At 49.5% G+C, this 23,152-nt stretch overlaps 2 protein-coding genes across 2 annotated transcripts in view; one reads left to right on the forward strand and one right to left on the reverse strand.

The window, feature by feature from the left end:
* Positions 1–9,014: 9,014 nt before the first annotated feature.
* Positions 9,015–9,599, reverse strand: LOC137534456 (uncharacterized; the record flags this gene model as incomplete). Its single annotated transcript, XM_068255953.1, has 1 exon — positions 9,015–9,599. A coding segment is annotated over one exon (585 nt), but the record flags the coding sequence as incomplete, so codon positions are not given.
* A 5,673-nt stretch (positions 9,600–15,272) lies between these two features.
* LOC137536798 (zinc finger protein 91-like) overlaps positions 15,273–23,152 on the forward strand; it is a 100,807-nt gene continuing 92,927 nt past the window's right edge. Inside the window, exons 1-8 of the mRNA XM_068258998.1 lie at positions 15,273–15,367; positions 16,433–16,550; positions 17,816–17,977; positions 18,094–18,187; positions 19,853–19,950; positions 20,063–20,174; positions 20,287–20,384; positions 20,500–20,605. Of these exons, the coding sequence (XP_068115099.1) occupies positions 15,273–15,367; positions 16,433–16,550; positions 17,816–17,977; positions 18,094–18,187; positions 19,853–19,950; positions 20,063–20,174; positions 20,287–20,384; positions 20,500–20,605 (883 nt within the window). The remainder of the gene's footprint in view (positions 15,368–16,432; positions 16,551–17,815; positions 17,978–18,093; positions 18,188–19,852; positions 19,951–20,062; positions 20,175–20,286; positions 20,385–20,499; positions 20,606–23,152) is intronic.

Below are 23,152 nucleotides of genomic sequence, written 5' to 3' on the forward strand. Positions count from 1 at the left end.
GAAAAAAATACAATGTTGCAAAACACGACCAAAAACGCGCATGAATCCGCTTGCAAACCGCTCAGACAAAACGCTAGCAGTTGCGTTTCGCGTTTGCTGATTTCAGTGGGTTCCAGGCCTCAATGCTATTGTCTCATATGAGGTTGATTCCGCTTTTCCCATAGTCTCGCAGTTAGCAATCATGAGGCCCCCAACAAGACAAATTCAGCAATCTTGAGGCCCCCAACAAATCATGAGGCCCCCAACAAGACAAATTCAGCAATCTTGAGGCCCCCAACAAGTCAAATTCAGCAATCATGAGGCCCCCAATAAATTATGAGTCCCCCAACAAGACAAATTCAGCAATCATGAGGCCCCCAGCAAGACAAATTCAGCAATCTTGAGGCCCACAACAAATCATGAGGCCCCCAAAAAGACAAATCCAGTAACCATGAGGCCACCAACAAGACAAATTCAGCAGTCATGAGGCACATAAATAGACAGCATTTCAAATAAATAGGCAAAATGCCCCATTAATATGGTAGACACCTCTCACCTGGCTTCTGAATTCTCCTCTACTGGCTGCTGTGCCTGGCTGGCAATACTATTTTTGTCTGGATTGGCGATGATGTGTGAGCTGAAAGGCCTGGCAGTGATGCTGTGGCCTGACTGGCGGTGATGCTGTGGCTGGGCTGGCTGGCGGTGATGCTGTGGCTGGACTGGCTGGTTGAAGTAAATGCTGGCCTGACTGGTGGTGATGCTGTGGCCTTTTTGCCAGTGATTCTGGGCTGGTTGGCTGGTGGTTATGTTGGGCTGGCTGGCCTAGATAGTTTAGGTAGTGAGAGGTGCCCCACAGTTTAGGTAGTGCCAGGAGCCCCCCAGTTTAAGTAGTTACAGGAGCCCCCCAGCTCAATTAGTGACTGGAGCCCCCCAGTTCAGTTAGTGACAGGTACCCCCCAGTTTAGGTAGTGACAGGTACCCCCCAGTTTAGGTAGTGACAGGTGCCCCCCAGTTCAGCTAGTGACAGGTGCCCCCCAGTTTAGCTAGTGACAGGTGCCCCCCAGTTCAGCTAGTGACTGGTGCCCCCCAGTTCAGCTAGTGACTGGTGCCCCCCAGTTTGTGTAGTGACATGAACCCCCAGTTTAGATAGTGACAGGAACAGGAAAAGTTGTGACTGGGCACACCATCTTAGGTAGGGTGCTTGGTATTGTGGTATAGGCAAACCACCAAAGTATAAGTCCAGAATTCAAATATACCAGCACTCCAGCTTTCTCAAAGAATCACGCTCTTTTATTGAGCTAACATATCCACAGAAATGACCGACAATTGTTTCGGGGCCTCGCAGGGTCCCCCTTTCTCAAGGCGTGTGTGGTTACCAATATCAATAAAAGAGCGTGATTCTTTGAGAAAGCTGGAGTGCTGGTATATTTGAATTCTAGATAGTGACAGGGACCCCCAGTTTAGATAGCGACAGCGACCCCCCAGGTTAGACAGCGACCCCCCCAGGTTAGACAGCGACCCCCCCAGGTTAGACAGCGACCCCCCCAGGTTAGACAGCGACCCCCCCAGGTTAGATAGTGACAGGGACCCCCCAGGTTAGATAGTGACAGGGACCCCCCAGGTTAGATAGTGACAGGGACCCCCCAGGTTACATAGTGACAGTGACCCCCCAGGTTACATAGTGACAGTGACCCCCAGGTTAGATAGTGACAGTGACCCCCAGGTTAGATAGTGACAGTGACCCCCAGGTTAGATAGTGACAGCGACCCCCAGGTTAGATAGTGACAGGAAACCCCAGGTTAGGTAGTGACAGCGACCCCCCAGGTTAGATAGTGACAGCGACCCCCAGGTTAGATAGTGACAGGGACCCCCAGGTTAGATAGTGACAGGGACCCCCCAGGTTAGATAGTGACAGCGACCCCCAGTTAGATAGTGACAGGGATCCCCCAGGTTAGATAGTGACAGCGACCCCCAGGTTAGATAGTGACAGCGACCCCCCCAGGTTAGATAGTGACAGGGACCCCCCCAGGTTAGATAGTGACAAGGACCCCCCAGGTTAGATAGTGACAGCGACCCCCGGTTAGATAGTGACAGGGACCCCCGGTTAGATAGTGACAGGGACCCCCCAGGTTAGATAGTGACAGGGACCCCCAGGTTAGATAGTGACAGCGACCCCCGGTTAGATAGTGACAGGGACCCCCCAGGTTAGATAGTGACAGCGACCCCCCAGGTTAGATAGTGACAGGGACCCCCCAGGTTAGTGACAGCGACCCCCAGGTTAGTGACAGCGACCCCCGGTTAGATAGTGACAGGGACCCCCCAGGTTAGATAGTGACAGCAACCCCCAGTTAGATAGTGACAGGGACCCCCAGGTTAGTGACAGCGACCCCAGGTTAGATAGTGACAGGGACCCCCCAGGTTAGATAGTGACAGCGACCCCCAGGTTAGTGACAGCAACCCCCGGTTAGGCAGTGACAGGGACCCCCCAGGTTAGGCAGTGACAGGGACCCCCCAGGTTAGGCAGTGACAGCGACCCCCAGGTTAGTGACAGCGACCCCCAGGTTAGTGACAGCGACCCCCGTTTAGATAGTGACAGGGACCCCCCAGGTTAGATAGTGACAGCGACCCCCCAGGTTAGTGAAAGGGACCCCCCAGGTTAGATAGTGACAGGGACCCCCCAGGTTAGATAGTGACAGCGACCCCCCAGGTTAGATAGTGACAGCGACCCCCCAGGTTAGATAGTGACAGCGACGGCAACCCCCCAGGTTAGATAGTGACAGCGACCCCCAGGTTAGTTAGTGACAGCGACCCCCAGTTAGATAGTGACAGGGACCCCCCAGGTTAGATAGTGACAGCGACCCCCAGGTTAGTTAGTGACAGCGACCCCCGGTTAGATAGTGACAGGGACCCCCCAGGTTAGATAGTGACAGGGACCCCCCAGGTTAGATAGTGACAGCAACCCCCAGTTAGATAGTGACAGGGACCCCCAGGTTAGTGACAGCGACCCCAGGTTAGATAGTGACAGGGACCCCCCAGGTTAGATAGTGACAGCGACCCCCAGGTTAGTGACAGCAACCCCCGGTTAGGCAGTGACAGGGACCCCCCAGGTTAGGCAGTGACAGGGACCCCCCAGGTTAGGCAGTGACAGGGACCCCCCAGGTTAGTGACAGCGACCCCCAGGTTAGTGACAGCGACCCCCGTTTAGATAGTGACAGGGACCCCCCAGGTTAGATAGTGACAGCGACCCCCCAGGTTAGTGAAAGGGACCCCCCAGGTTAGATAGTGACAGGGACCCCCCAGGTTAGATAGTGACAGCGACCCCCCAGGTTAGATAGTGACAGCGACCCCCCAGGTTAGATAGTGACAGCGACGGCAACCCCCCAGGTTAGATAGTGACAGCGACCCCCAGGTTAGTTAGTGACAGCGACCCCCAGTTAGATAGTGACAGGGACCCCCCAGGTTAGATAGTGACAGCGACCCCCAGGTTAGTTAGTGACTGCGACCCCCGGTTAGATAGTGACAGGGACCCCCCCAGGTTAGATAGTGACAGCGACCCCCAGGTTAGATAGTGACAGCGACCCCCAGGTTAGATAGTGACAGTGACCCCCAGGTTAGTTAGTGACTGGGACCCCCCCAGGTTAGATAGTGACAGGGACCCCCCCAGGTTAGATAGTGACAGGGACCCCCCCAGGTTAGATAGTGACAGGGACCCCCCCAGGTTAGATAGTGACAGGGACCCCCCCAGGTTAGATAGTGACAGCGACCCCCAGGTTAGTGACAGGGACCCCCCAGGTTAGATAGTGACAGGGACCCCCCAGGTTAGTTAGTGACTGGGACCCCCCCAGGTTAGATAGTGACAGGGACCCCCCCAGGTTAGATAGTGACAGGGACCCCCCCAGGTTAGATAGTGACAGCGACCCCCAGGTTAGTGACAGGGACCCCCCAGGTTAGATAGTGACAGGGACCCCCCAGGTTAGATAGTGACAGGGACACCCCAGGTTAGATAGTGACAGGGACACCCCAGGTTAGATAGTGACAGGGACCCCCCACTGCCCCAGGTAAGATAGTGACAGCGACCCCCAGTTAGTGACAGGGACCCCCTAGGTTAGATAGTAATAGGGATCCCCCCCAGGTTAGATAGTGACAGGTGCCCTTCACTCGTTGTGCAAATTTGGGATTTTACACCCCCCGTGGCCGTCCCCGCTGACAACCTACCCCCCCCCCCCCCACAGGCCTTCCCCGGTGACAGGCAGGAGCAGCCCAGCTTCAGACCTCAGTATCAGCCGGCGACCAGTATGCGGGCGCACCGAACTCAGTGAACACCACGCCGTATATGCGGAAGTGATGTCACTTCCGCATATCAGTGCGGTGTCCGCTGGGTCCTAGTGCCCGCATACTGGTCGCCGGCTGGTCGGAGGTCTGAAGCTGGGCTGCTCCTGAGTCCTGCCTGTCACCGGGGAAGGCCCCGGGGGGGGGGAGGGGGGGACGACGACACACATAGGTTGTCAGCGGGGACGGCCACGGGGGGGTGTAAAATCCCAAATTTGCACAACATGTGCACTGACGGCAGGGGCGGCAACACAGGACTCCCGGTGTCACCCCCTAAGCATCAAGACACCCGGTGCGGGCCGCCCCTGCCGCTTGACGGTAGGAACCCCACTGGCGGAAACGCACTGCTCCTCCCCCCTCTGCAACTCCTGCCGCCGACACTGAGGCCTGTTCTGGCAGCCAGTCCTCAGTGGCCTCCTCTGCTGTGTCTGCTGATTCCCGTGTCAGCAAAAGGCCACGCCAGAGCCTTTTGAGCGAGTCCTTCCAGGGGGTGGTTAGGGCTCTGCCTCCCAGCAGCCGTCACGTGCGGCAGCTGAACGGCTTGCTGGCACGGGCCATGTGCTCCCAACTCCTGCCGTACACGCTCGTGCAGGAGGGGAGCGACATTCGTGCGCTGCTTGCTTGCGCAGCCCCAGACTGGCAGCTCCCCAGCAGACACTTCTTTGCCCGCAAGGCCATTCCTGCACTGCACCGCTTTGTGATGGCCAATGTGGAGCGAGGGCTGGAGCACGCGGTTGGTGAAAGGGTCCACGTCACCATGGACTCCTGGAGCAGCCGCTTCGGGACAGGCCGCTACCTGTCCTTCACTGTCCACTGGGTCAGCTTGGTGGAAGGGGGTGAGGATGGGAGAGCAGCAGCGGGCACAGCAGCAGCAGCAACACAGTGGGTGGTGCCACCCCGCAGGGTCAGGGGAACTGCAGCAGGTTCCTCCGATCCTCTGCCATCCTCCGGCACACCTGGCCAAACCCCCCGCCTCAGCAGCAGCGTGAAGGCCCGCCACTGCCAAGCGCTGCTGCACTTGGTCAGCCTTGGGAAGACCAAGCTGACGGCAACCCATGTGTTGGCCAAACTCCAGGAGCAGGAGAGGATTTGGCTGACCCCCAGAGGCCTCAGAGTCGGAGAGGTGGTGGCCGACAATGGGGCCAATCTGGTTGCCGCAATAGACGGGAAACCTGACCCACATCCCCTGTCTTGCCCACGTGCTGAACCTGGTGGTGCAGAAGTTCCTGCGCACCTACCAGGGGATGGGCGAACTGCTGGAAACGGCAAGGAATGTTGTGCGTCACTTCCGGCGCTCGGCTGCAGCCTGTGCGAGCCTGGAAGACGTGCAAAAGGAGCTGGATCTGCCACGCCATCGGCTGATCCTTGACGTTCCGACTCGCTGGAACTCCACCCTGGCGATGTTGGAGCGTCTGGTTGAACAGAGGCACGCTGTCAAACAGTACCTTGCCCTGGCCACTGTTTCCGCAGCTCAGAGAAGGGACAAGACCAGCAACATCCCGTCCATCGTCCCCGATGATGACTGGAGGCACATGCAGCAGGTGTGCTTTGTGCTGGCTCCCTTCCTGCAGGCCACAAACATGGTGAGCAGGGACCATGCTATGGTCTGCGAGTGGGTGCCCCTGTTTTCTCTGCTGAACAGGGCCCTCGATGCTTTGCTGGAACAGGGAGCGGCAGCCTTGGACCAGCAGGAGCGGCAACCAGCTGCGCAGTCCACCTCTGAGGGGGAGGAGGAGGAGGACTTGGTGGAGGTCCCTGACCTGGCTGCTGATGAGGGGGATCAGCACAGCGCAGCTGAGTTGGTGCGGGGGTGGAGAGAGGATGAGGCGGCAGAGGAGGAGGATGAGGACAGCACTGACGTCGATGTGCCAGCAGACGTGGCCCGCCTCTTCCCAATGGCAGCGCACATGCTGACGTGCCTGCGCAGGGACCCCAGGGTGATCCAGATGAAGCAGAGGGAGGACATCTGGATCAGCATGATGTTGGACCCACGCCTCAAGGGGAAGTTGAGCCAGTTCCTGCCGCCTGCAGGAGGAGACCCAGCGCAACAAATAAGGAGCTTGCAGCAGGCCCTTGTTGAGCGCTTGGAGGAAGCCTTCCCCCAGCCTTCCACCCCCACTGTCCAGCAGCCAGCACAGAGACAGCAGCAGGTGCCTGCATCCAGCAGCAGCAAGCGCCCCACAGACCTGCTGTCTCTCAGCCACGAGCTCTACAGGACTGTAGAGGCTCCGGCAGCAGTGACTAGAGAGGAGATGCATGCAGCAGCATCCTCCTCCGGTCACAGCCAGCGCCTGACCCGCATGGTGGCTGACTACATGGGGTCGTACAGCGGGCTTGACAGCGATGCCCCTGTTGATCCCATGGAGTATTGGGTCAAGCGCATGGAGATCTGGAGCGAGCTGGCGCAGTACGCCCTGGAAGTGCTGTCCTGCCCCTCTTCCAGCGTGCTGTCCGAGCGCTGCTTCAGTGCAGCTGGTGGCGTGGTCACCGAGAAACGCTCACGTCTGTCTCACAAGTCTGTGGACAGACTGACGTTTCTCAAGATGAACCAGGCGTGGGTGGAAGGCGAGTTCCTGGCCCCTGTTGTCGGCGAGAGGGGGACATGAACTGGCTGCCGGAACCATCGTTAATGTGCCTTACCACCCTTTACCACCTCCTGGCTCCTGCTCACTAAGCCAGCCTGGTTCACTTTGACTATTACGTCGCCTGCAGCCACACATTTTACACCTACAGTGGGCTGCTGTGTACTGCCCTTCTGCTGTCTGTCTGTGTTTCCCACTGCCAGGGTACACAGAATTACCTTCTTCTGCTGCCACTCTGCCACCAGCTATTACGTCAAACAATAGCTATATTGGTTGTAAAACCAAAAACCAAAAAACCATAAAAAAAAAAAAAAGGTTTAATTTTTCTGAGGTGCCCGGGTTGAAAACTGTGTTGTCCCAGTTGTGTATTGGACACAATGTGGGCTGCACGACCGCTGTCTGGGACCTCCTGTTGTGTTTATTTACAGCCCTGGTATCACCGCTAGGTACCAGGGCTATTATGTCACGCTGCCTACCTGCTGCCACACTCACACTGCTCCTCCATACCTCCTCCTGCTGCTGCTGCTGCTGTCTGTCTGTGTTTCCCACTGCCAGGGTACACAGATGATTTACCTTCTGCTGCCACTCTGCCACCAGCTATTACGTCAAACAATAGCTGCTCGCCTACTCCTCCATTCCTCCTCCTGCTGCTGCTGTCTGTCTGTGTTTCCCACTGCCAGGGTACACAGAATTACCTTCTTCTGCTGCCACTCTGCCACCAGCTATTACGTCAAACAATAGCTATATTGGTTGCAAAACCAAAACCAAACAAACCATTAAAAAAAAAAAAAAGGTTTAATTTTTCTGAGGTGCCCGGGTTGAAAACTGTGTTGTCCCAGTTGTGTATTGGACACAATGTGGGCTGCACGACCGCTGTCTGGGACCTCCTGTTGTGTTTATTTACAGCCCTGGTATCACCGCTAGGTACCAGGGCTATTATGTCACGCTGCCTACCTGCTGCCACACTCACACTACTCCTCCATACCTCCTCCTCCTGCTGCTGCTGCTGTCTGTCTGTGTTTCCCACTGCCAGGGTACACTACACAGATGATTTACCTTCTGCTGCCACTCTGCCACCAGCTATTACGTCAAACAATAGCTGCTCACATTACTCCTCCATTCCTCCTGCTGCTGTTGCTGTCTGTCTGTGTTTCCCACTGCCAGGGTACACAGAATTACCTTCTGCTGCCACTCTGCCACCAGCTATTACGTCAAACAATAGCTATATTGGTTGCAAAACCAAAACCAAACAAACCATTAAAAAAAAAAAAAAAAGGTTTAATTTTTCTGAGGTGCCCGGGTTGAAAACTGTGTTGTCCCAGTTGTGTATTGGACACAATGTGGGCTGCACGACCGCTGTCTGGGACCTCCTGTTGTGTTTATTTACAGACCTGGTATCACCGCTAGGTACCAGGGCTATTATGTCACGCTGCCTACCTGCTGCCACACTCACACTGCTCCTCCACACCTCCTCCTGCTGCTGCTGCTGCTGTCTGTCTGTGTTTCCCACTGCCAGGGTACACTACACAGATGATTTACCTTCTGCTGCCACTCTGCCACCAGCTATTACGTCAAACAATAGCTGCTCACATTACTCCTCCATTCCTCCTGCTGCTGTTGCTGTCTGTCTGTGTTTCCCACTGCCAGGGTACACAGAATTACCTTCTGCTGCCACTCTGCCACCAGCTATTACGTCAAACAATAGCTATATTGGTTGCAAAACCAAAACCAAACAAACCATTAAAAAAAAAAAAAAAGGTTTAATTTTTCTGAGGTGCCCGGGTTGAAAACTGTGTTGTCCCAGTTGTGTATTGGACACAATGTGGGCTGCACGACCGCTGTCTGGGACCTCCTGTTGTGTTTATTTACAGCCCTGGTATTACCGCTAGGTACCAGGGCTATTATGTCACGGCGAGCTGCCTGCCTCATTGACTGCCTGCTGCCACACACTCATCCTCCTCCTCCTGCTGCTGAATTTACCTCCTGCTGTCTTTGTGTTTCCACTGCCAGGGAGCACATACAATGGCGCTTCCAACATGCGTGCGCCCACCAGCTATTTGTTACGCTCAAAAATAGCTGCATTTCTTTAAAAAAAAAATTGAAAAGAGAAATACGTGAAGAAGAAGAAGACGATATTGAAAAAGAAGGAGAAGGAGAAGATGAAGATGAAGAAGAAGATGAAGAAGAAGATGAAGAAGATGATGAAGAAGAAGATGAAGATGAAGAAGAAGATGAAGAAGAAGATGAAGAAGATGATGAAGAAGAAGATGAAAAAGAAGAAGAAGATGAAGAAGATGAAGAAGATGAAGAAGAAGAAGATGAAGAAGAAGAAGATGAAGATGAAGAAGATGATGAAGAAGATGAAGAAGAAGAAGAAGAAGAAGAAGAAGAAGAAGAAGAAGAAGAAGAAGAAGAAGAAGAAGAAGAAGAAGAAGAAGAAGAAGATGAAGAAGAAGAAGAAGATGAAGAAGAAGAAGAAGATGAAGAAGAAGAAGAAGATGAAGAAGAAGAAGAAGATGAAGAAGATGAAGAAGAAGATGATGAAGAAGAAGAAGATGATGAAGAAGAAGAAGATGATGAAGAAGAAGAAGAAGAAGAAGATGAAGAAGAAGAAGAAGATGATGAAGAAGAAGAAGAAGAAGAAGAAGAAGAAGACAATATAGAAGAAGAAGAAGAAGATATAAAAGAAGAAGATCTAGAAGAAGAAGAAGAAAGATAAAGAAGAAGAAGAACAAGTATATACAGTAACACTACTGAACAAAATTAAGGACACAACTTCTCTTTCCACATTTTTTTTTAAAGGAACATCCCCACATAATCACTTGCTGTTGTTACTTGGAAAAAAAGATGTTTCTTGCATCATTCACCCTCAAAACAAGTGTTGGAAGCTATTTAAGGCCAATTCGAATAGTCAGCTCGAATAGTGAGCTCGAATACCGACTCGAATAGTGAGCTCGAAGTCCGAGGTCGAATCGAATAGTAAAAATTATTCGACTCGAATATTCGACTGACCTCGAATAATTTACTATTCGAATTCGACCAAACTCGAATTTTAAAAAGGGGTATTTGAGCATCACTAGTGGTAACCTACAACCCAATATTAAAGACACTGAGGAAGATATCAAAAGCCCTACAACCAATACTCCATAAAGACAAACGCCTGAAGGATGTTTTTCCTGATTTACCACTGCTTGCTTTCAGACAACCTCTCAATTTGAGACAAATGATTATCAGAAGTGCATTATCTACACCAGATACTCCAGGCACATTACCCTGCAATAACACAAGGTGTGAGACCTGCCCTTATATCTTGAGCACAAGCCAAATACAAATACCAAACTCACAGAAATATCATCAAATACAAGACCAATTTTCCTGCGAGTCATCCAATGTTGTATACATGATACGCTGCATGAAATGCCCCTCAAGAGGAATCTATATAGGAGAAACAGGACAAAAACTGCGCACAAGAATGAACCATCACCGCTTTAAAATTAATGAGGGTAAAATGGACACACCAGTGGGCCAACACTTCTGTGAACCAGGACACAGCATGCAAGATCTAAAAGTACTTGTTCTTAACCAGCTGAGCGGTCTGGACGAGCTCAGCTCGTCCAACACCGCCAGCGGCTGCCGCTCAGGCCCTGCTGGGCCGATTTTAACGAAATAAAAAGCAGCACACGCAGCCGGCACTTTGCCAGCCGCGTGTGCTGCCTGATCGCCGCCGCTCTGCGGCGATTCGCCGCGAGCAGCGGCGAAAGAGGGCCCCCCTAGCCGCCTGAGCCCAGCGTAGCCGGAACAAAAAGTTCCGGCCAGCGCTAAGGGCTGGATCGGAGGCGGCTGACGTCAGGACGTCGGCTGACGTCGATGACGTCACTCCGCTCGTCGCTATGGCGACGATATAAGCGAAACAAGGAAGGCCGCTCATTGCGGCCTTCCTTGTTTATTCTGGGCGCCGGAGGCGATCGGAAGATCGCCTCCGGAGCGCCCTCTAGTGGGCTTTCATGCAGCCAACTTTCAGTTGGCTGCATGAAATAGTTTTTTTTTTATTTAAAAAAAACCCTCCCGCAGCCACCCTGGCGATTTAATCAGAACGCCAGGGTGGTTAAAGGACTTACGAGCCCAAAAAGCTAAAAAAAGATAAGTACCTTATTCAGTTTTAAATGCACGGAGGACGCCGTCCGCGCCATCCGTGCAGTTCCGCCGGGTCCCCGCAGTCTGATCGCCCCCCGTGCCGCTCCCGACCCCACGGACGGGGTCGGGCTCCCCTTCCTCTCCTAAGATGGCCGCCGGAGCCGGCCGCGGCTGCGCAGTCCGCATACGCGTTAGTGCGGCTGCGCAGCTCTAGGGCCTTCCCCCCCGATCCACGCACAGTAGCGTGGATCGAGGGGGGAGGCCCTAGAGCTGCGCAGCCGCACTAACGCGTATGCGGACTGCGCAGCCGCGGCCGGCTCCGGCGGCCATCTTAGGAGAGGAAGGGGAGCCCGACCCCGTCCGTGGGGTCGGGAGCGGCACGGGGGGCGATCAGACTGCGGGGACCCGGCGGAACTGCACGGAGGGCGCGGACGGCGTCCTCCGTGCATTTAAAACTGAATAAGGTACTTATCTTTTTTTAGCTGTTTGGGCTCGTAAGTCCTTTAAGGGTAACTTCAAAAATGATCAATCAAGAAAAGTTTCTGAGTACAAATTTATGAAAATGTTCAAGACATTAACAGAAGGTTTAAATTGTGGAACAGGATACATGACCCCTTATGTAACATGATTGATTTGGCTTCATGATCTTCAGAAACCTGCTGGATTTCATGTATGGTTGCACTAACTCACTGGCTCCAGCCTGCTGATCACCTGACACCTAACGGATAAACAGTAACCAACACAACTGTCATCTTCGTGTTTACCATTTATCTGCATCAGTGTTTTACTTCAGCTTACATCTGGAAATATGCCTGAAGAAGGGGACTAGATCCCAGAAAGCTTGCATCATTTAACTCTATTAGTTAGCCATTAAAAGGTATTATTTCTTACAAAACGTTTTTTTTTCTACCTATATAATTTGTTTGGCTAACACGGTACAGAAACTTTTTTGCTACTATATCTGTATAGTAAATGTAACCCTGCTCTACCAGTGATATTTAGCCTAAGCTGAATTCCACCCCCCTCCCCCAGAGAGACCAGGTATATCTTGTACTGGTTTTGGAACTCTCAGTAACTAAACATTCCACTGTCCTGACAGGACTAAAGACGTTGCTGCCTGCGATAAATTTCAGAATCAGGGTGAGAAAAGACTTTACAATGGGCAAACACTAAATATATAAATGAATATTGCAAAAATAAGCAGTTTAATATGTTAATTTCACTACAGTTCCTCTTTAGGCCTCTTTCACACCAAGACGTTGCGTTTTAGGGGACGTTAAGGTCGCATAACGTGCCCCTACAGCAACACATGGTGGTGTTCAAGTTGGACCTCAGATTGAGCTGAGTTATGAGGCTCTTGGTGCTATCCTGGGAAGTCCGGATCTTTTCAATGATTCGAATTCGAATACTGTATCTTTGAACCAAATCTTTGAATCATTTTACTAGGGAAGCAGGGGTGCAGCAGAGTGAGAGGTGCAGGAGAATGAAGGCACATTGAGGGTGCTAATGGGGAAGGGAGAGATGCAGCAGGAAGATTGTGCTTGTGCACAGAACGAAGCTGCAGTTCCTGTTTCTTCTAGATATCCACTGTGAACCGAATTCTTCATTGTGATGATCTGGATGATTCGACTCACAAAAAAGATCCGGATCAAAGATCCCAATTATTCATGATCTGGACAACACTACAGTGCAGTGAATATTAATTAGCCATGTGACTAGGAACAATAGCAGACTCTCCCCTTACTGAGCATGTGCAAACCGTCTAGAGTGCAGCTAAAACCACATATAACGCACAGCATGCTGCACTTTCATAGAACGTCCAGCGTTACACTGTAACGCAACGTGGGCACTGTGAATAGCCCATTGATGTTTCATTACTGTGAGTTGGGCTGTGTTTAAGGCTGCTCTAACGTGCGCCTGTAACGCCCCACTTTGAAAGCAGCCTAAAAGTAGAACCGTAGCACTCATATTGGTCATTTGAAAGAGATAGGGACCCCATATGCATTTCTAGAACACAGTTAACAGATCATTAGTGTGGGGAACAATAGCAGAACACCCAGGGGTGAAGCAGGTAATCTGGGTGCCTCGTGGCGCCTGGGAATTTGGGCACTGACATTGACTGCAATGTTAATTGGGTACTTACGTATTATACCGTCGGAAGAGTTTGGCAGTTCCTTGTTTAAAGGAGAACTGAAGTAAGAGGTATACGGAGGCTGCCATATTTATTTCCTTTTAAGCAATACCAGTTGCCTGGCAGCCCTGCTGATCCTCTGTAGAGATGTCGGCGAATGGTTCCTGAACTGTTCGCCGGCGAACCCCTCACCCTGTACTACATCCGGGTCGCTATGACCCGGAGTAGTACCGCTGCTCTGGGCCGGCGGTGCGCGTCCTTGATCGCACGCCTGTTGCCGGGCACTCTCTGCGCATGTGCGTGACGTCACGCTCATGCGCAGAGAGTGCCCGGCAACAGGCGTGCGATCAAAGACGCGCACCGACAGCCCAGCACAGCCGTACTACTACAGGTCAAAGCGACCCGGATGTAGTATCGGCCCATAGAGATTCGCTGGCGAACGGTTCGCCAACATCTCTAATCCTCTGCCTCTAATACTTTAAGCCATAGCCCCTGAACAAGCATGCAGTCGGGTGTTTCTGACATTAATGTCAGATCTGACAAGATTAGCTGCATGCTTGTTTCTGGTGTTATTTAGACACTACTGCAGCCAATTATATCAGCAGGGAAGCCAGGCAACTGGTATTGCTTAAAAGAAAATGAATATGGCAGCCTCCATCTACCTTTTACTACAGTTGTCCTTTAAGTTCTGTTTGTGCCACTATTGAGACCCTTTTTGAAAATCTGAAAGTCCTGGCTTTCCATTACAAAACCCTTCAAAACCCTTTTAACGTGGCAAAAGAGCTTTACACTGACAACGGGACATGGTGTAATGGAAAGCCATGACTTTAAAACTGCTTGGCGACCGCGTCACACCGATGGGCATGGCAGCGGCGGCAGCCCCAGGACTGCCTAACGACGATCGGCATAAAGTCCTTGAGGCTAGCAGTGCAGGAGATCGCGTGCAGACTGCGTGCGCACCTCCTGTTGGTGAGCGGAGCCTTCAGTCTCCAAGCGACTGTTAGATGGCGAAATCGCCGTCTAAGTACATCGTACAGCGCTACGATCAGCAGCAGCGCTGTACTGGGGACAGCTGTGTGACATGGCTGTCCCCCCGGGGCACTAGAGAGCGATCGGCTCAGACCCCACCAACAGAGAGCTCTGTTGGTGGGGAGAAAAACTTGGCCTTAAAGCTGCAGTGGCCCATTTTGTAAAAAATGGCCTGGTCTTTAGGGGGGTTTAAGCCCATGGTCCTCAAGAGGTTAAGCTTTTCAAAAAGGGTTAAATCTTGGTAGTGGAGCAAACAAAACTTAAACAAGGAACTGTCAAACTCTTCAGACGGTATAATAGGTAAGTACCATTAATTGTTGTCTATAGCAGCGCCCATTATATAATTATATAATTTGTGTTCCAGCCTTTGCTGATAAGATGGTAATGCTGCAGAGGGGGATGGGTAGTGTCAGGCATAGAGTAACAGGAGAGTTAGTTTTAGGAGTAGCCATGGGGATGGTTAGTGTTAGGAGTAGCCATGGGGATGGTTAGTGTTAGGAGTAGCCATGGGGATGGTTAGTGTTAGGAGTAGCCATGGGGATGGTTAGTGTTGTTAGGAGTAGGCCACAGGGGAAACCTATGCAAGCACAGGGACAACATACACACTCACTTGCGCCAAATGGTGTTCTGACTAATGGTGCCCATACATGGTACAATGTTTTAATTTTTTTCGATTAGATAATTTCATTCATTTAATCTGTTAGATCGAATAAAACGATTTTTCCAACATGTCCAATCGGGATAATAGTTCATTTTTCTTGATCGGAAGAAAAGATTATTTTCAACTTTCATTTGATTTGATCATTTTGGTAGACTAAATCAGGAAAATCAAATGTTTTTTATTGTACCATGTATTGTAGGGGCACCATAAGAATAGATTCCAAACTGGGACACTAGGCTAGCACTGCATCTAATGTCAAAAATCTGTTACAAATGTTGCATTCTGTATGATTGCCTGGGTGGGTGGTGGAGGGGTGGTCGGCGTATTTGAGGCAGGGAAAACTGGAGGAGGACATGGAGTTCAGATGCATAAACAATAGCGGCAGCAGCACTCAGTTCTTGTACATTCCACTAGATGGCACCAAGTGATGCAGGATGATGGAGGTGGGACATGCGGACAGGAAGCTAATAGAGGTGAGGAAGTACTACAGAGGGGACATTGCTGGAACTGGCAGCAGAAGAGGTAATAAGACACTATTTTATATTACACCCGTTAATACCATTTGTTATCCCCGCCATCACCAGCATCTGCTGAACAGTCAAACAGCCTGGGGGGTTCCCTGTTGGTAGTGAAAGGGATGCAGGATTGGCACGAGGGTGGATGAGATTGCCCCAGGGAAGAATAGTCTTATTGTGGGAAGAGGGTTATACTGAAAGAGTTTTAATTTGGGTGGATTGCTAGGAGACTGAGAATGGTTTTTGCAGTAGCATGGGGTTAAATTTGGGGAAAACATTAGAGAGGAGACTGCAGTGGTGTAACTAAGAAGCTTGGGGCCCCAATGCAAGTTTTACATGAGGCACAAAGCACTCTTTTGAAACAGAGCCCCAAAACACGCCATGGACAGCTGCAGTGTGCGAGAGGTGTACTCAAAGTAAGAAAATAGCTTTTTAAGGATTACCACGATATACAGCACATACAGAGGTTCATTATCAGCACAACACTAATAAAAAGCTAATAAGATGGATGAAGGAAGCCCCCTAATGGGCTCCCCTGGCCCAAGGGCCCCAGTGCGGTCGCAACCTCTGTAGCCCCTATTGCTATGCCACTGGGAGACTGGTAGGACTTACTGTAGAGGAGGAATAGTATATTGCGTTGGGGATGGGAGTGCTAGGCCAGTGATCTGCAAACTTGGCTCTCCAGCTATTAAGGAACTACAAGTCCCACAATGCATTGCAGGAGTCTGACAGCCACAGTCTTGATTCATAAAGGCAAATGCATTGTGGGACTTGTAGTTCCTTAACTGCTGGAGAGCCAAGTTTGCAGATCACTGTGCTAGGCCATGGATGGTGGCGGAGCATTTTATTTTGGGTGGAAATTATAGTCTGCATTTTCTGACAGTACGACACACCACAATATGCTGATAGCTGTGACACCAGACCTCATGGTGCAAGCGGTCAGAAGACACATGATCACATACACCCACATGCATCTAGATAATGGACAGGGGGGAATTCATAGACTGGAGCACAGCAACAGGGTCCTACAGTCCAGATAATTCTAAGGTTTTTTTTTCATCTCTCTATGTAGAGGAGCTTCCTATATTGATCACATGATGAAGCCAACGAGGATGGATAATAATCAAAGTCACGCGACTGAAAAGATATTAAACCTCACCCTGGAGATCATCTTTCTACTGACTGGAGAGGTGAGGAGGATTCTGGGAGGGTCACATGATATCTGTAACGCTCGGTGAAGCACAGAGAGGTCTGATTACCGGTGATCTGCAGTATCACGGGAAATACAGACGTATACCAGATTATATGTGATCTGCAGTATCACCGATAATCCAATATACTAGCTAACCTCTGGTCACCAGGGTAGAGTGTTGTGATTGGTGCAACAGTAATACAGAGGACAAGCCTCAGTGCAGCAAGGAGAACTGCACAGATTCCTCCCGCAGGTCTGAGCTCTCCAAGACGGGAGGAGTCAGACTGACAGTGGGAAGGAAAGTCCGAAAGTGGCACTCAGGCGGGAGTGTCACTAACAGGACGGGGAACCGCCTCCAATCGTGAGGTCGGTTCTCGAGGTCGGACAAGCCAGGTCGTATACACACGGACAGATAAAGTACAAAATCAGTAGGCAAAGGCGGAGTCAAGGTACAGGCAGGGTTCAGTAACGAGGTATCAGAGATATCGGGGTACAAAATCAGGAGGCAGAAGCAGAGTCAAGGAGCGAGCCGGGGTCGGCAACAGAGTATCAGATATAACGAGGTACAAGGTCAGAGTTCAGGAGGATAGTCAAGGCAGGCAAGAGTCATAACAAATAATCACAATCAAACTAGTACTTTAAGCTATCAACAGAATCTAACTTAGTGTAGGATTACAGCTCCAGCTGGTCCCGGCACACTAACAGATCTGACTAACGGATCTGGGTGCTCCCACGTATGTGAACGCAACGCCAGACAAAGAGCAAGTGAAGACCCGGCAGTATATATACACACCTGCCTCTCCAGCACCTCCCAAGTGCTGGACCAATGGGAAGCAGAGTTCGGGTCAGCTGACCAGCCTGGTCAGCTGACTCCCTTAGTACTGTCATAAATTTCCCCTGAGTGCGCGCGCGCGCGTCACTCTGAACACTGAGGGACTATGAGTCCCAGCAGCCCCGCTCTGCGGTGTCTCCGCAGCGGGGACCTGTGTACCAGCCGCCGCGTCCAACGCGGCGGCTTCAGTGCCTCTCGCCCGCCTCTCCACGGGGACAGCCGCCTCGCGCTGGGAGGAGGCGGCTGCCTCCCCGTGTGTGCGGCTACTGAATGCGGGAAGAGCCGCCGACCGCTGGCTCATGGCGGCGGCTCTTCCCCGCCTTCTTACAATATCACACCTATCTACAGTAATAAAGCAGTCCTGACTGGAGAGGTGAGGAGGATTCTGGGAATGTACACAGTGATTATTATTGCTCTGCATTATTACACAGGATTGTGAAGTGGTGAAGAAGCTATCTGGTGAGCTATTGGCCTCCAGCAGCCGTCTCCATTCTACAGATAAGTCCAGTAACAGAAATCCACCAGAGGGAGGTAAATGTTCTCTTTCTCGGGACTGCTCACAGGAAGATCACAGCAGACCTCAAGATTATCAGGTAGGTGGGACTGGAGGTCTCCACAAATGGCAAAGTGACTCCATGCTGTATGATCTGTATAGAAGCAGCACGGAGGCTATAGCATCATATTCTTGTGTATTGTGGTCTTATTGTAGGGTGAAGATGTGATTACTGTAGTCAGACGGGACACACAAGAGACGGGTGATGAGCCGTGTAAGGAGGAGGAAATCCCTTCACAGATAAGCACAGGTCAGTAATCTACACAACTCACTGGAGCAGACAGAGCTGCAGACACAGTGTGCAGGTTCACCTGCATGTGACTGTACTAATCATGCGCAATATGATCAGGACATCATAGCTCACCTCCTCTCCTGCTGCTTCCCTACCTCCAGATGTCACTCCATCCTGGTAGACCTTTCCCATGTCCTAACAAACACGATAAGACCAGAGCTCAATGGAATATCCTTCTTAATCAGTGGTTGGCAGTATTACATAGTGAAGGCTAGGCACAACATTTCAGCACCCTTCTTCAGGTGCCTTGCCTTAAAAATGAGGACTGACTAGCTATCAACCTGTAGTCCATACAACATGCCCTAAAAGAGCGGGCACAATCTTGTTGTAGCATCTGCCTTTATGATTTTGTCCACCTTTTAAGGTCGTGTTGTATGGCTACATTCTTGGTGAACTATAATCACAGTGCAATGCATGAATGTTCTGCATTGAGTAGCAGCCTTGTGGTAGGGTGCCCTGGATGGTGGCATAGGGCTTTTGCTGGACGCCAGCTTGAATGTTGCTAACGTGGTACTAATGGAGGTCTTCCCACTACCTTCACCAAAGTGCCATTAAGAGTCTGATCATTCCTGCGTACAACTCTAAGGGGACTGGATTACATTAGTGAGTTTTGCCATCGTCCCCATCTCTATATACCCGTCCAATGTACTTTAACCTGTCAGGAGCTCCTTAGTCATATTTATTTCGTATTCCCACCCCTTTCCAAACACCAACCTACAAACCTGCCTTACCCATTGTTACACTTTCAGCTCTCAGTGTACATCAGGCACATATTTGCTACTAAACACTAAATGCTGAACGAAATCCCAGGTTTTAAAATGGAGATAGGAAACCGAGAGCCCAATATAGCGTAGTATTTACGTCAATATAGCAGATTGTTGCAAAAGAAAACAGATTATACTCACAAGCATGGGGTACCACACAGGCAACCACTATCAAGGCGGAGGGGGAGCATTAGAACCTGACTCCACTCGGGTTTAAGAAGTCGCTCTCTGTAGATAGGAAGAATTTGGGGGTACACCACTCCACCAAGGGTGGACTAGACTAAATGTAAGAAAACAGAGGTGCCAAAAAGTATAAAAACATTTAAAAACCTTTTAAAAAGGGGGATGTTGCATTGGACTTACCTCCCTCATAGATTAACAAACTGAAAACTGTTAACCATCCTGGTGGTCAATTAAAACCGCCAGGGGGAAGCGCAGCAATATTTTTTTTATTTTTTTTTAATCATGTAGCTAGCCTAGCGCTAGCTACATGACAGCCGCTGTGCAGCGGCATCCCCCCACCCTCTTCGATCGCCTCCGGCGATCAAGCCCATACGGAAATCCCATTCTGAACGTGCCATGGGTAGCGGTGAAACGGCGCGGAGCGGCGGCAATCAGGCAGTACATAGCAAAGTGCTAGCTGCGTGTACAAAAAGAAAAATTATGCAAATCGGCCCAGTAGGGCCTGAGAAATCCTCCTGCGCGGCATAGCCCGAGCTCAGCTCGGACTTACCGCCAGGAAGGTTAATTTAATTCAAGATAACATTTATTAGGTGTTCCAAAATCCCAGGTTGTCTTTCAGTTTCTCCAACAGTCTCCTCTTCCGCCTTCTCAGTCAGTGTGTTTGTGTTTCCTGCAGATGGCTCCAGGAGCACAACCCCACCAGAGAAATGTACAGGTCTTCTTTATTCCTGGGATTGTCCACAGGAAGATCACACCATCCCCCACCATTATCAGGTATGTCGAAGAGAGAGATTCTTCAGCTCAGAATTGTCTCTGTGTGGTCTGTTTTGCAGGGAGGTGTGTGGAACTTGTAAACACATGATCTTGTATTTGTGGTCTTATTTAGGGTGAAGATGTGATTATTATGAAAGCAGACGTTAAAGAAGAACCAAAACACACATCTGTAATGGATGATGAGCCGTGTGAGAAAGAGAAAATTCCTTCACAATTCAGCACAGGTCAGTAATGAAGACTAAGTATAATAACAACAAAAAAAAGTAACAGATTCACCTCCTTCAGTCTGTACAACAGTCTTATCCTCCCCTCTCAGTTAGTGTGTGTTTTCTACAGATGGATCCAGTAACAGAGACCCACCAGAGAGATGTACAGGTCCTCTTTATTTCCAGGATCGTACACAGGAAGATCACACCATCCCCCACCATCATCAGGTGGGTGGTACTAATAGTCTTACCAAATACCAAAGTGACTCCATGTTGTATGATCTGTAGGGAACTTTGTGGAGATTGTAAAATAATATTCTTCTATTTTGTAATCTTATATTAGGATGGCGATGTAATTACCAATAAAGAAGAAGCTAAAGAGGAAGCAGAAGACACATATTTGATTACCGATGAGCTGTGCAAGGAAAGTCCTCCACTGGTCACCACAGGTCAGTAATAAACACCAAATGCAGAAATTATTCAAAGGTTCTCCTTCTTCAGTCTCTAGAACAAGAAACTCCTCTCGCTTATATGGAGGAGTGAGGGCAAGATGGTACCCCGTGAATTTAGAATAATGATTTAAGGAAGTGAAGTAATATAAAGTAACATGATCTCTATTTCATAATTAGTTTGGGAATGCTTATTATTGTTATAAATATAATATCATATTTCCAAAGAATGAGGAGGAGATACTGTACACCATATGAGAGGCCCATCTCCATTCCTCAATATAACATCATGTTCCCAACAATTGAGGAGGAGATACTGTACACCATATGAAAGGTCCATCTTTCTCAGTATAACACCATGTTCCCAACAAATGAGGAGGAGATACTGTACACCATATGAAAGGCCCATCTCCATTCCTCAGTATAACATCATGTTCCCAACAAATGAGAAGGAGATACTGTACACCATATGAAAGGCCCATCTCCATTCCTCAGTATAACATCATAGTACCAACAAAAGAGGAGGAGATACTGTACACCATATGAGAGGCCCATCTTCGTTCCTCAGTATAACATCATGTTCCCAACAAATGAGGAGGAGATGCTATAATCCATATGAAAGGCCCATCTCCATTCCTCAGTATAACATTATAGTACCAACAAATGAGGAGGAGATACTGTACATCATATGAAAGGCCCATCTCTTTTCCTCAGTATAACATCATGTTCCCAACAAATGAGGAGGGGATGCTGTACACCATATGAGAGGCCCATCTCCATTCCTCAGTATAAGATCATGTTCCCAACAAATGAGGAGGAGATACTGTACACCATATGAAAGGCCCATCTCCATTCCTCAGTATAACATCATGTTCCCATCAAATGAGGAGGCGATACTGCCCATCTCTATTGCTCAGTATAACATCATGTTCCCAACAAATGAGGAGGAGATACTGAACACCATATGGAAGGCCCATCTCCATTCCTCAGTCTTACATCATGTCCCCAATAAATAAGGAGGAGATACTGTACACCATATAAAAGGTCCATCTCCATTCCTTAACATAACATCATGTTCCCAACAAATGAGGAGGAGATGCTGTACACCAGGGGTGCCCACACTTTTTCAGCTAGCGAGCTACTTTAAATTCGCAGAGGCCAGGAGATCTACCAACGTTTTAAATGCACCCGTAAACCCCCCCCCCCCCCCCCCCACAAAAAAAAGTAGTTAGGTATAGGTCCCTTCAGTATAGGTTAGCTAGATATGTGCCTTCAGTATAGGTTAGCTGGGCATATGTGCCTTTAGTATAGGTTAGCTGGGCATATGTGCCTGTAGTATAGGTTAGCTGGGTATATGTGCCTTTAGTATAGGTTAGCTGGGCATATGTGCCTGAAGTATAGTTACATAGTAATTTTGGTTGAAAAAAAGACATACGTTCATTGAGTTCAACCAGAGAACAAAGTACAACACCAGCCTGCTCCATGAAATATCCCTGTTGATTTAGAGGAAGGCGAAAAACCCTTACAAGGCATGGTCCAATTAGCCCCAAAAGGGAAAAAAATTCCTTCCCGACTCCAGATGGCAATCAGATAAAATCCCTGGATCAACATCATTAGGCATTACCTAGTAAGTGTAGCCATGGATGTCTTTCAACACAAGGAAAGCATCTAAGCCCCCTTTAAATGCAGGCATAGAGTTTGCCATAACAACTTCCTGTGGCAATGCATTCCACATCTTAATCACTTTTACTGTAAAGAACCCTTTCCTAAATAAATGGTTAAAACGTTTTTCCTCCATGCGCAGATCGTGTCCTCTAGTCCTTTGAGAAGGCCTAGGGACAAAAATCTCATCTGCCAAGCTATTATATTGCCCTCTGATGTATTTATACATGTGAATTAGATCCCCTCTAAGGCGTCTTTTCTCTAGACTAAATAAAACCAGTTTATCTAACCTTTCTTGGTAAGTGAGACCTTCCATCCCACGTATCAATTTTGTTGCTCGTCTCTGCACCTGCTCTAAAACTGCAATATAATTTTTGTAATGTGGTGCCCAGAACTGAATTCCATATTCCAGATGTGGTCGGGTTAGCTGGGTATGTGCCCTTAGTACAGGTTAGCTAGGTATATGTGCCCTTATATAGGTTAGCGGGGTATATGTGCCCTTAGTATAGGTTAGCTGGGTATATGTGCCCTTAGTATAGCATAGCTGGGTATATGTGCTCTTAGTATAGGTTAGCTGGGTATATGTGCCCAGAGTATAGATTAGCTGGGTATATGTGCCCAGAGTATAGATTAGCTGGGTATATGTGCCCTTAGTATAGGTTAGCTGGGTATATGTGCATGCAGTATAGGTTAGCTGGGTATATGTGCCCTTAGTATAGGATAGCTGGGTATATGTGCCCTTAGTATAGGTTAGCTGGGTATATGTGCCCTTAGTATAGGTTAGCTGGGTATATGTGCCCTTAGTATAGGTTAGCTGGGTATATGTGCCCTTAGTATAGGATAGCTGGGTATATGTGCCCTTAGTATAGGTTAGTTGGGTATATG

Source organism: Hyperolius riggenbachi, chromosome 10 (genome assembly GCF_040937935.1).
Source record: "Hyperolius riggenbachi isolate aHypRig1 chromosome 10, aHypRig1.pri, whole genome shotgun sequence".
Taxonomy (NCBI): Eukaryota; Metazoa; Chordata; class Amphibia; order Anura; family Hyperoliidae; genus Hyperolius; species Hyperolius riggenbachi.